We start from the raw sequence: 14,942 nt of genomic DNA on the forward strand, positions 1-14,942 counted from the left end.
TCTTTTAGTGCTATCAGTATTAAGTTTTATTCATATTTTCATGGATTTTGCAACTTTTATCTGTCTAAAGATAGGACGTATATTTAACCTTGGCATATTTTAAAACACAAATTCGGAATTTGATTTGTTCAATCTTCATCCGATAGTCACAATTCTCATGATTTTATGTATGCAATCTGGTTTGGTTGACATCCTAAGTTTGAACAATATTAACCTTTTGTTGTAAGTTGGATGTAACTTTGTAGAAGAGTCTATCCTCATGTTTTTGGTATGATTAAGGCATATATTTTGTTTTGATAAATCAACCTCAACATTTTTAGTTTAAATTTCAGTTGTTCTGTCCAACAGTCACTATTGTGTTGATTATTTTAATAAATGTAAGATTTATTGCAACCAATCTGATCCCCCGTGATGATGTTGAGTTTCATAAAATTAGTTTCTTATCATGGTTAGTAATTATAAAGGAAAATGTTTCGCCGTGCACTTTAATTTGTTGAATACCATTATTGCAACACTTTAGAAGTGTGATGTTTTGGAGTTCCAAAAGAGAGTATCAATCATCTCTTGTTAAACCTAGGTTAGGATACAAACAAAAAGTCTCACATTGGATGAAAACAAGAAATGAGCATAAGTTTATATATACATAAGATATCTTCAATAATAAGAAGTCTTTAAACGTAGTATAAAAAACAAATCCGTGAGTGTTTGATCCAGAGTATAAACCTATGTGTGTTAACCCTCCCTACAATTTAAGATGATATTTTTGAATATTTGAACCGGATTTGTCAAGCTCATAATGGAGATATCAAAACTCAGTGTGAGGTGAATACCATAAGTTATATGGTCTCAACACACACTAATAGGATTTTTCTTTTTTTACATATAATATTTTAAATTTTTTATGTTCATTTTATGTTAGACATAGATTCGAGAAACATAAATTTTTACATTTGGTAAAATAACAAACATAAATTATGTCTCTTGCATTCATATGAATAACATAGTGTGTCATCCTTGAAACATGCCAATAGGGAAGAATCCCTAATGGTTGATGAAAAACAAGGACATAGTAAGGTTGAACTTAGCTTCTGGTGTTAGGGTAAAGTTAAATGTGATAGATTTGATTAAATTATTTTTTTGTTGAAGAGCTTTGTCTATTTTAGAGTGCAAAGATGAGTATGAGTAAATTAATGTAGTAGTTATTAGACAATAATAAGAATAAATGGTAGAGTTTATGACTTTGTAGGTGAAAAGCCAATATGTAAGTCTATAAATTGTAAGTATTTGATTGACATATAGTGTTACCAGAAGAATATTAAGAAAATATTATTGAAAATCATTTCTTCCTAAAAAATTGGTACCAGCTCGTGGTGGTTGAGGCCACATAAAGCCTTGTGAAGACAACAAACTGTGGAGTATTGGTGGAGAAATATGAAGATTATTTCATATCTCATCTCTATTGAGAAAGACATTATTTTCATGAACTTTGATGCACTTGAGACTTGTTCTAATGACCAAATGGATTCCTTACACCCTAGAACTTATGCAAAAGCATATTTAGAATTAAAACAAAGCCATTTGATCATTGGACTCAAAATTAGGTTCATTAAGTCCATTTGACAGTTCCAAAAGTACCTAAACTCAAAACAACACTTTCTAATCCATATATCAGTTTACCAACTACATAACCAACTCTAATTACACTTGTTAGCATCCTTCCAACACCTCAATTTCCTTCCAGCCATCCTACTTTCAATTTCCAACACCTAAACCTCCAAAATGAACTAAGAAACTCAATCTATGATGTAATTGTCACTTCTATGATAAATTTTTCTAGGTTTAAACCCTTCCTTGGTCCTCATTTTTGTATGAAAATCTCAGTTTGGTCATCATTTTTTCATCTATCTCAATTGGGTCATATTTTTTGTAAAAATGAACACATTTTACCCTAACCGTTAAATTGTAACAAACGACGTTAGTTGGTGCTGACGTGTTGCATAATTAATACGCTGATGTCAAAATATTTTATTACGTGAAATTTTTATTTAATTTGAGAGATTATGACATGACAATCTTTAATTAAATAAACAATGGTGATTTGAAAGGCCACGTGGTGATGTTTTGATTAGAACCAGATCTTCTCCTCCCTCCCCCTCTGCTTCCTCCCCCATTGTTGCTCCACCGGCGCCACCCACCATCTACAACACAATCACAGACCAAAAAAAGGCCATTCTTCTCGATTCAGTTGCAGATACACATTAATTTGAGAGATTTCAGATGAACTGTAACAACGTTGAGTTAAGATAATGATTAAGAATAATGGCATCGTTGATTTAACGACAATAATTTATGAAAGTTAGCAGATGTCAAAATATGAGGAGGAAGAGAGCCATTTTTCAATTCCACGTCATAATTAGTGAGGCACGAGTGTCTGAAAGAGGCAAATGTTGTGCAGACCAGCTATAAGAGTTCACAAATTTTCAGGTTTCTGTTTTCATAAAAATTTTAATCCCTAATAAGGTAATTTTCCCTCTTATAAATAATATTCAATGAAATTTTTATCTGACTCTGAGATCATCTTCCTCACTTCCAGATCAGCGGAAAAATAAACCATTTCTTTTTGACAGTTTGAATATTGCGATCCCGGATTTCTTCCCAGTGTCGGATTTTGGAAAACCCTACAGGGCCAATCAGAAACCCTAGATTCGTCCTCATTTCTGGAGAATTTTTAAGTGTAACATGAATATATTTCAGTTGATTTTTCAGGAGGCGCGAGTTTCATTCGGTTCTGTTCTTTGTGTTATTTCGGGATCTTGAATAACCACAAAGGGGAATCAACTTTGTTTTATTCCTATTGTTATTGTTTATTTGTTTTTTTTCCCATTTTTGAGTTGGAAGTGAGAGTGGGATTGATGAGAGTGCATTGGGAATTGGTGGCGTTGGATTTTGTTGCGTGGATGAATGCGTGATCTGGGTGGAGAGAAAGAGAAGGGCGAGGAATGAGTGGGGCATAAATGTCTGCTCCATTGGGTATTGGAATTCGTTCTGGAAGTTATGGGTCTTTGGATAAACAGGTATAGAACGGCTCTGCACGAAAGGCAACAAAGATGCTCAAGGAGAAGGAGAAGGAGAGGTTGTTCCTTTGGATCTGCAAGTTCGCTGGTCGCAAGAAAGTCGGAATGCTCTTCCTGTGTCTCATCTCTGCTGCAGTTTTCATCTGGGTTTTGTATGTTGGAAAAGGTTCTCTCACTCTCTCCTTTTTCCTTTCATTTCTTTATTTATTTATAGTTGTTGTGTTAAATTGTAATTATGTGACAACGGTGCCATGTCATAATCTCTCAAATTAAATAAAAATTCCACGCAATAAAATATTTTGACATCAGCTTATTAATTATGCAACACGTCAACACCAACTAACGTCGTTTGTTACAATTTAACGGTTAGGGTAAAATGTGTTCATTTTTACAAAAAATATGACCCAATTGAGACAGATGAAAAAATGATGACCAAACTAAGATTTTCATACAAAAATGAGGACCAAGGAAGGGTTTAAACCATTTTTCTAATATAAACCCGTGGACAAGTTCTAATTGACCTTATAAAAGACTTCAAACTCTTCAAAACAGTTTATACACCCTTGACTAAAAAATGTCACTACTCAAAACCATAATTTACACTAAAACACTCTAAAACTTCAACAAATCACTACCCCTTTATTCCAAAACAGATTTAAATCCATCAACACCTCTAACAAGTCTTTTATTACTCAATAACAGCCTCAAGTAGTATTCTTACATCAGTCCTTATTTCTTAAATACACTCATCAAAACCCCTATTTTTGACCTTGACTAATTATTGATTTTATCCCTTTATACTCCAACCATTTTGAATTCAATTTATCACATCAATATAACTTAATTACACACTAACATATTTCAACATGAATTTCATATAGTACCAAACATTCAATCATCAAACAAACATTGATTATTATTCAAACTCAAACATTACTAGAACAATCATTTCAAATACATGCAATTCAAATTATACTACATAAAGATACTAAATTCAAACCACACCAAAATAATCTAAAACAAGGTTTAGCTTCCCTTATCTCAAAATAAATTGCCCGACTCAAAGAATGCTCTACCAATTACTTTAAACGCAAGGAATCTTTAGACGAACTTACGAAACATCAAATTGGAAACGGACAGGGTCCTTAGAACTTTAGATTAACCAAGAATGAGTATGGAAAACATGATCACACATGCAACTACTTTAATTTCTTCTAAAAATATATTAGAAACGAGAGAGGAAAAAAAATAATAAAAACTTACTTGCTTTGTGGTAGAAATTGATTGACTAGAATTGTAGACCTTAACGCCATGATCGTCTAGACACTTTCTGATCATCAAATAGAATACTTAGGAGTCAGAACTCTTAGAGAAAGGATAGAAAACTTTAGAAAAATGTTTTCTAAAGAGATAATATATTTTAAAATAATAAAACTAGTTTATAACAAAACTATTTATAATAAAATAATTTAATATTAAAATAAGTCACGTTATTTTTAAACAATCACTACTCCTAAAATACAATTTTATGAGATTACATTAATAAATAAAAGTTTTAAATAATTATATATATATATATATATATATATATATATATATATATATATATAAAAGAAAAACAGTTACAAATTAAATAAAATAACGTAGTTTATATAATTAAGTAAAAGATAGTCAACATTTATCCTCAAACGTGTTTGTATTTTTATTTTTTCTATTTTGGTAAAAATATATTTTAATTACCAGATGCAGAAATTTGAAGATAACTTCATTTAAATAATATACTAATACCATTAAAAGAAGAAAAAGTTGTCAAAACACTACGCAGAAACAATACGTTATTGCAATTAAATTAAAATGTTGTAAAATATTTTTTTGTTGAGTAATAAATTTAATTTAATACTTTTACAATTTAATTAAATCTTGTAATAAATATTTTTGGTAAATAATTAATTGGTTTATATAATGTATTAAATGTTGTAACAAATTTAATATTTTACATGATAGCCAGCAAAGATTAATTAATATATTTGTGTGTTACATTAATTATCTTCAATAAAGAATTTTTCATTCTCAGCTGATCATAATAAATTTAGGTTTTTATAAAATTATTTTAATACAATTTCATTACAGAAGCTTACATTTCGCGTCAACAGGTTAGTGTCCCTGACATTTTACACGTGGCATGTTCTGATTGATTGTATAAACTTAGGTAGAAGTCATGGTGTCACTATTTATGCAGCACTTTGGCACCTGGTGTCTCTCTATGGTTGAACGCGTTGTTGAACTCTCACTTCGCCAACTTATCCTTGTTTCGCTTCGTAGCACTGCTAGCTACGAAGCGTGTTAAGCTTTCATTTCCTTCATAGATTTTCATCGGAGACAAAACAATGTCAGGACTGAGCCTCCCCGACGAGCCTCCACCGGAGCAATCCCGAGAAGAAGTGCAATCTGAAAATGAAGTTGGTATGTGTCATGTTCCTCTGAATTAAGTCTGGATTTGCATAACTGCTTCTTCCATTTTAATCCCAATTTCACTGTCTCAGTGTATCATTTGTGATTTTCATTTTTCATTTCTTGCTTCCTTGTTTTCTTCAGAATCAGATCGAAGAAATTCATCGAGCGACGAGGACTTGTAGGTTAAACTGATCCATCGTTCTGCATTTCTTCAGTCATTTACTTCACGATAAGCTGTTTTCGTTTTTTGATCGGTTTCGCTGCTTCTTAAATTTAATGTTAATTTCGATTCTGCTTGGAAATGGTTCGTTTTGTGTTTATGGTTTTGTGTGTTGTGTTTTAAAGCGTTTGTTGTAGTTTTCGCATATAATTATGAGTGATGCACACGTTGTCTCGTGCGTTTTTTCTCTGGTAGTGGATGATTGATTCAATTAGGTGTTGAATCCTTCAACAAAGATGGTTACTTTTGTTGACTTGAGCATGAGTTGGATTTATGCATGCTCGGGGTTAGTTTGTTGGTCATTTTCCTGTGTGTTTATGTGTAGTGGGGAAAGGATTTTTTTCAAGAATGAAAGGTTAATTAGTGTGCAAAAACACATCAAGAATCATTGGGAATTAGACCAAAACTTATATAGACAACAAAGATTAGCATAAAAAATTTAGTAAAGTGGAAAATAGGAAAGTCATTTATGTTTTTGAGAGACTTAAAATCTATAATGTTTGATCCTATCCATCAGACAAAAGCTTGTCTGTTAACAATACCATACGTAGTTCCTTCCATACGTAGCAAACATCAGTTAATTCAGGACTCCATAAGCTAGTCTCACATTTCATCACCTTTACTACCAAGAGCATGTCCTTCATTTCTATCCTGCACTCATGCTTGAAGAGCTATTAATTAGCTACAAGAAAAGGTGTATTTTCCAAGGATGTCCAAATAGTTCCTACGAAATGATCTTCGAGATTTCGGCCAGAGTAAGAATTCGCCAAACGTGAATGACTCCTGAAGCAGAAAGTAGAACACCTGGTAGATAAAGAAATGAAACACATTCAAGCCAGATAACACTCCAAATCAATACATGTAGCATTTTCCAAAGCAAAAATAATAGCTAAGATATCTCTGCAACAAAGCATAAAGCCCTCCAAAAAAAATTGTCTTGACTGTCACGACCACAACAAGCATCACCAAGGTTGCCGAGAATAACATATTTTATATGGAGTTCACCTAGGGTTAAAATGAGCCCCAAATAGTTCACCGAGGGTTAAAATGAGACCCAATAAACAAAGACGTTCAATACTATTTTATATAGTATGAGATCCTTACAATTTAGATACGAAAACACTTAAAGAACTTTTAGCTAGCTGAACCAAATCAATTAGATTGATATATAGATCATCACCTAACGTAAGAGTAATACTATACATATGCTAGATCAATGTGAATTAAATATGAATATATGCAACAAAAATGTTGTACAAGCCAATCATATATTTAATATGGCTTTTAGGTAAACTTAAATTGAATAAATTAAATATATTAGTCATTGTGGATTGTCAATGTATTTAACGGTTTTTATCTATTTTGAGTACAACTATAAAATAAGAAATAAGTGAGTTTATAAATTGTATTATTGATTGCATAATGAAACAACAAAATGGAAATGTGAATCAAGTTATTCATCAAAAGTTTGTTTTCCTAATAAAGTAGTATTAAGAGCCAGTTAATTTGAGTGCCTACGTGAGAGGAAAAAAAAGAAAGATGGTCAATTCCAAATAGTGGGTTCCTATCCCAATTGACAAAAACGGTTAACTGCGATAATTGGAGTCTCAAAATGAAAGTTTTTTTTTTTAAACCCAAGAAAATTGAGATGGTGGAAAATGGTTATGTAGACCAAAAAACACAACAAAATGGTCGAATGTCCAAATGAATGCATTGAGAGCAGCGCGTACGAACGGCATGGCAACTTTGTACATTTTGTACCAAGTTGTGAAGGATTCTAGTTTAGAGAAAATTGCAAGTGTAAAATCTTTAAAAGAAGTGTCGAACATTCTAGAGAAGACGTATAAGGCGGATGATCAAGTGAAGCATGTCTAGCTTTAAAAACTCAAAAGCAAGTTAAAGAGCATGAGAATGAAGGAAACAAAAGGAATGGTCGAGTACATAACTCAATTTGAAACTATGGTGAACCAACATGGAAGAAATGGAGAGACTTTGTCTACTAAACAAATTGTGGAGAAGATTTTGAGGTAGTTAAATAATGACTTTGAGAACATGGTGTGCACAAAGGAGTCCAAGAACCTATTATAGCGCTCACAGTTGAAGACCTTGTCAGGTTTCTTGAGCCACACAAGTAACGGAAGAAGAAGAAGAAGAAGAATAAGGCACATTACACTTAGAACACTCAAAGTAGATGATGGTACTGATTAGGCATATGATGCAATCTTGATGGTAGAAGTTGAGGACAAAAGAAGAGAAAGAGCAGTCGAATCTAGCACGAAAGAGGAAGATGTCTATGGAGAGGAGGTCGGTCAAACATTGAGTGCTTCAAATGTGTCAAGTATGGCCATTATGAAAAGGAGTAACACTCAGATAAATGCTTTAGTTGTGGCAAGATCAGACATTTTACTAAAAATTATTGATTTGATGGAAAAGAAAAGACGACCAACCTCATAGAAAAAGTTGGAAAAGAAGTGTTGTTGTTGGTGGTCACACGTAGCTTGGGGGACCATGAACAACCAATTGAATAACTTGGAAGGACAATCGAGTAGCATGAAGAACTCAACAAGACAGTTTAGTAGCGTGGATAGGTTAGCAAGAAAATCGAATAAGTTGGAGAGATTGATAAGATATACAAATAGCTTGGATACGCGGTAGAGTTTGTAGAGAGCCTCAACAACTATGTGGAGAAGTGAATAGCCTAGATAGCTTGGTAGAACAAGTGAACAACTTAGTGGAGCATGTGAAAAGCTTGAGTACCTCGGTGGGGGTTCTTGGGTAGCTTAGAGAGTTTGACAAAGAATGTGAAAAACGTGATTGAGGATGTAGATAGCTTGGTGGGGAGTTTGAGTAGCTCGATAGAGCATGTCAATAACTCTGATAGCTCGATGGAGAATCCTAATAGCTCGATAAAGAATTCGTATTGTTTGAATAGTAGACAACTCAAAAAGAGCTCAATGTATTGATGTGAAGTGTGAGTTGTCAGATCTCTCAAAAGGAGTTTGACATATTAACAAGAATTTGACTAAAAACAATTTGACAAAGAACAAATAAGAACCAGTATGACCACCGAGAATGCAAAGAACAAGTTGACCACAATAAAAGTACTACAAATGAAAAAAAGAAATGAACTATAAGTTGGACACGAACATAACGAATAATCTAATTATTAACGAAAGAAGAAAGCACTATCTGCATTGGACATGACGAAATTGGGACGAAGAGTAGAAGAATCGAGAGGAAGCAACATTTAAATTTATAGTCATGTTTTGTTAGGTAAAATTAAATGGGATAAAATTAAATATATTAACTCTGGTTAGTAGTTAATATATTAATCGTTGTGGATGATTACTATTTTATAATTGTTATAGATAGTTAATATATTAGTCAGTTGTAGAAGTTAATGTATTAGTCGTTTTTATATAGTTTTGTCTATTTTTAACACAACAATAAGAAATATGAGTTTATAAATTGCATTATTGATTGATGGCATGAATGAAACAATAACATTAAAATGTGAATCATGTTATTCATCAAAAAAATTATTTTTCTAACATGGCTAGTTGGCAAATGTATGATTGATAATATGGGTAAAATGTGTATTAATATTATTGAATTTACTCTCCGTAATGTTATTGAATTTTCCTAACAATTGGATATTTTTGTTTTGTTATCTACATTTTGTGTTAGAGTAAGAAATATTGTGATATGTATATCTGACTTTTATATAAAGAGTTGAAGTATTTATTCAACTTTTTATTTCTATCAAAAGAAAAATGCTGAGTTTTGCTTTACCCTATGAAAATGTAATGTAGAATGCGATTACATCATAACCAGAGGAAAAAAACATGTTTGATTAAAAGGAAATATGTTTTAGTTTTACAGCATGATGTAAAACCCTTTTCTTAACATGGATGTTATTTTCTTTAGCATGAACTTCGAGGGGAAGGCATATATAAATTACACCAACTTGACATTTTGGGTGTTTATTTACAGTTGTATGGAAATAGACTTGTCAGATATAAGCGAGGATCTTCAGTGTCCTATCTGCCTAGGTATGAAATAGAACGGTTGGTAGATTACTTAATTATTTTTTTGCTATAAATGTGTTTCTCTTAAACATGCTATATTCAAGCCTTAATATATTGCTTTGCTGATTTTTTTGTGGGCAATTTATAAATAAAAACTTATGATATATGTAAATTTCATCAGTTAATTGTCATTACATTATGTTCATTAGTCATGCCCAAATATTACATTTGTAAATGGACATAAAAAATATATTATGCAAGTAACCCTGTAAAGTAACCAGATCATTAACATGTTTATAGTCTTGCACTGTAGTATAACGGTGATTTATTTTTTTAATAAAAAATAAAAATCTAGAGGGATAATTTATTGGATTAACCGGTTTATAATGTGATTTAAGTTTAATCTCTATAAATAATTTATATCACTTTCAATGCAAAATTCAAAAAATTTATAAATCTTATTCTTATATAATATTTAATATTTTTATATTTATTCAATGTGAGATTTAAATTAATATTTAAATTTTTTTATAATTTGAAATTAATAAAATGTTTTACGGTGACTCCAAACACAGGTATAAATCTAAGGTAAGATTTTGGTAATTAAACACATAGTTCTATTTCTTTCCTGATTTAATGTGAAATGTGACAATACATGTTAATGTGTTTGGGAGATTATATAAATATATATAGCAAATAAAGAATAAAAAGCATTTTTTTATTTGTATTCGTAATTTTTGAAATCATATAAAATGGTTGATTTCATTTTATGTGAAGGTGTAATTCGAAAAACCAAAATTGTTATGGAATGCTTGCATCGGTTTTGCGGAGAATGCATTGAGAAATCCATACGCCTTTGGTTAGTCCTCAAACTTGCAATTAATACGTCATTATCTCTCAGAATTTTTTTGACAGTGTTGTCGTAGGTTTTGTAATATTTGGAGTGGTTTGAGTGCAGCAAGAACGAATGCCCAGTTTGTCGTGAACATTATCCTGGCGGATGCACACTAGGGGATGATCGCCACTATGATCATCTCATTTCTATCATCCATCCTGATATTGCAGAGTACGAGGAGGCGGTAAGACAATATTTTAAACCTTGGATTAATAAATGCATTGATTTATGTGAATTAATGATTCATGTTCATGCTTATGTCTTAGTAATTTTCAAATACGGATGTTTAATAATTAAGATTTCCATGTGGCAGTCTTTCCGACGTCAAATAAAAGAATTGGAGAGGAAACAGAAGGCCAGGGCAACCGCTGTAGGGTTTGCAAGGAGACGCAGAACAATCAGAAAAGACTGAGAAGACAGAAGCTGAACCAAACAAAGAATCTGCCATATGTGTTGCTTTCAACCTTTAATTTTATGTTTTTCGGTTACTTTATGCTAGTTTTCATCATCTTTGAACAATGTTTATTCAACTTCCTTTTAAATATCTTTGTTCTCAATATTGACTATTTTCCTACTTTTTATAACAACATTATTATATTTATATAATTTTTCATCCTGTTGGGACTTTATGAAGCAATATATAGTCTTTAAGTCATTTTAGCAACTTTAGAGTCTTAAACTACTGTTCTTAATGAACTATTTTATGTTAAAATGAAACATATGGGATCGATACTTTGTATAATGAGTCCTTTCTTAAATCAGGTAACTCATTTGATAAATATTTTTTAGAGAATAAATTAAATATTTTTATATTAAAAAAGTTTCTTACAAATGTGCCACGTTATCAAGCAGCACAGATTCTAGAAATAATTTTTCCGAAAACATACTAACAAAATTTACCTAAGCAGTACAGTTTGCTGTTCATTATTAGAATTTTGATTAAATTGAATTGTAAAATTTATTTTAGCACATTATTATAGAAAATAAATAAATTAATATTTAATTCCTTGAAAACCAAACTATCTTTTCAATTTTTCCATTTTTTTAAAATACTGAAATTTTAAAATATTTTAAGACTTATAAAACATATAGTAAAAAAATTTAATATTTTACAACATCGGTAATATTTAAAATTTATTTTATAATAATTTAAATAAATTTTTAAATTTATTTAATATTGAGGTTTTCTTAAAAAATATTAAATTAGTTGACAATGAAAATGAAAAAAAATTAAAAATTAATTTAAATTAATAATGTGAGTGTATTTATTAATTTAATTATGAATAATGTATACAAATTTGCGAAATTAAATTTATTACAATAACTTATTTATAACAACCAAATGATATAAGAGATATATATATATATATATATATATATATATATATATATATATATATATATATTTATGTTAAGTGTAATAAATATTTAAAAATTATATAAAAAAATTTCTTTAATTTAATAACATTTGTAAATTTTATTTTTTTCAAGTCAAATAATCAAAGAAATTTTAAAATAAAGAAAAATTGTTATATCCATCTTAATAAATTTATCGAGTTACTTGTCTAGCCTATCAAATGATATATTAAATTAAGCTGAAATGTCATTGTTAATTAAATAACATATTACAATTTTTTCTTAAGTAACAGAATGTTTTAGAATATTGATTTTTGTGTAATGAATTTTTGTCATTTAAAATTAAGAACTTTTTTACATTTTTAATAGTAATAAAATTATTTGATGATAAAAATTAAATAAGTTATAATTTAGAATAACTATTAAGTTAGTACTGTAAATACGAATTTTATTTAATTAAATGTATTAATAAAAATTGCTTTCGAATAATTGAAATTAAAAGTTAAAATAATATTAAAAGTATTATTTGTTGAAATGATGATACAATTAATATATTCAAATTAGAAGAAATCAATCAATATTATCTATAACATACATTATAAATTTATAAATTTATTAATAATACAAGACATATTAATTATTTAATAGTTTATATGAAATTTATCAAAAATAATAATTTAAGAAAAATAATTTTAATTTTTTTTTAAAAAGTTAGTCTATAGTTTTCGAAAAACCAAAATCTGACTTATTCTATTTTTATGATGGTGTATTGAAAAGAAGATCATAATTCAACCATCAACCAAATTTGATAACAAATTGTTAAGAGTACTTATTTGAATAAATATTGTGAATAATATATGAGTTGAAAAAAATTATTAAAAGAATTATATTATTTTGGGAAAAAAGAGTTCAGTAAATTTTATTTATTAACTATTATTTAAGTAAATATTCTATGTAGAAAATATTTTTGAAAACCATGTGTATTACTACAAAATCTGCAATTTTAATAGGGGTTATTTTTTACGTTACCGGAATTTTAACCCCCAAAAAATATTGTTCCCACAGTTTTAAAAATCACTGAAAAAACAAGCATCACAAAATTACCGACAACTTATTTCTAGGGGTTTCTGGAACCGTCGGAAGTAACTGAAGTTCTGAAACCGTTTCTATTTTTAGAGATTTCTGGAAAACCGTCAATAAATCATTTTTTTTAAATATAAAATTTTTTATTACTTGATTATCGTTAATAAACTAAAATTAAATAATATTGAAACTAAAATTAAATATAAATATTAAATATAAACCAAAATATTATTATATAAATGGTAAAAGAATCCCTCTTAAAATATATTTTTTTTTGTGGCATGTAACCTTAATAAAAGTATACTTTTCATTTTAACCTGAAGCCATTTTCTTCATAAGTGTGTTTCAAACTCTCAAGTATAAATTTATTTATGAAACTCTAATTTATGGTTTATTTATATTAAATTAAATAATTTGATTTGAATAAATGTAAATGTAATATTTATTTAACATAACTTTGCAATAGAATATGTAGAATGTAGGAAAATACTGACACAATGGTTTTTCTCTCTTCTCCATTTTCCAGGAAGAATATCTTACCCACGTAGACTACAATATTTACCTACGCAGCTGAGGCTAAAAATGTTCACACAATCAAAAAGTTCCGTACCGAATAAATTTAGAAAGCGAAAATATTTATAAAAGTCGTGTAAATAATCTCGATACATAAACTTTTTCTTAACATGAAAAAGAAAATATTAATTTATTTTAAACTTTTTATAATTAACCTATTTTTTTTTTATTTTCAGAACCATCACAATTTTAAGTACAAAAGAAACTATTTTTTCAAAATGTCATAATAAGTATAGAAACTTGAACTTTCTATTATCTTAGATTTTAAATTCTTTAAAAAAAATCACTCAACCAAGAGGTTTAAATTCATTCAAATCTAGGAGTTACACTTCTCTCCAATGGATGTAACTAATGTAAGACTAAGAAAATAGTAGAAGAGAAAATATACAAAAGTGGACTGAGAGAAGCGTAAGACAAAATTAGAAAGTTAATATCAATTCATAATGTATCATCTCTATACGAGGAGATTATTAAGACCCCCAAAATATGTACACATCATCATTTTAGGAATAATGTGATGTACATAGATTTAGAACTAGCCAAATGTCGTTGTTGTGCAACATCAGCAATTACTTTTCACTAATATTCTTCTGTTCTATAAACACCTAGAAAATGCATACAGTTGGAATGGTATGCATTGTATAAATAACATGACTCTCATTAAAGAAAAAAGCATTCGGTTGGTGAGTACATTAGTACACAAATGGACTTTTAATGTGTCTAATAGGTTTGATTTTTACGAAAAACGAGACAATTATGTAATTTTCACAAATTTATAGGTCTCAGTTATGAAAAATCTCCTTTAGCATTGTTAACAAATAATCGAAACATAAAAGGTGGATCACATTTGCATAAATTTAAACTTTCATTTTAATACACACTAGCCAAGATCTATGGTCTCGATTATTTTTAGAACCGATGTCATAGGATCCTAACAATCCTCATGCAGAGACATTATGTCAGACTTTTTAGAACCAGTTTTCATATTCTGGACAGGTTTATGACCTCGATTCTTTGCAGAACTATTGTTATAGGGTCCTGACTTTACACTCAGCAGAAGGAACTTTCAGATTGTTCATATTCTGAAGAGACGTTAAGACTTCTGTTGTTTGGAGAACTAGTGCCATAAACCCCTTTTGCTTCGATTTTAAAAAGAATTGAGGCCAAAGGTGTAAGCCAAAAGTCATAATAGGCTCCAAAACCTTTATTTTTTTATGAATATTTAGCTTAGCTTTTGGTCTCAGTTCTTAATAGAATCA

At 29.5% G+C, this 14,942-nt stretch overlaps 1 protein-coding gene across 1 annotated transcript; it reads left to right on the plus strand.

Annotated features, from left to right (window-relative positions):
• The first annotated feature begins 5,350 nt into the window (after window positions 1-5,350).
• On the plus strand, window positions 5,351-11,263 carry LOC148206463 (putative E3 ubiquitin-protein ligase RING1a). Its single transcript, XM_088113607.1, has 6 exons — window positions 5,351-5,537; window positions 5,670-5,706; window positions 9,742-9,800; window positions 10,554-10,635; window positions 10,735-10,855; window positions 10,985-11,263. Exons 1-6 carry the CDS (start codon window positions 5,462-5,464, stop codon window positions 11,081-11,083), a joined length of 474 nt encoding a protein of 157 aa, XP_087969733.1. The 5' UTR covers window positions 5,351-5,461; the 3' UTR covers window positions 11,084-11,263.
• The last annotated feature ends 3,679 nt before the right edge of the window (window positions 11,264-14,942 follow it).

The sequence above is a fragment of the Vigna umbellata genome, chromosome 1, assembly GCF_029865625.1.
Source record: "Vigna umbellata cultivar VRB3 chromosome 1, Vumbellata_1.0, whole genome shotgun sequence".
Lineage (NCBI taxonomy): Eukaryota > Viridiplantae > Streptophyta > Magnoliopsida > Fabales > Fabaceae > Vigna > Vigna umbellata.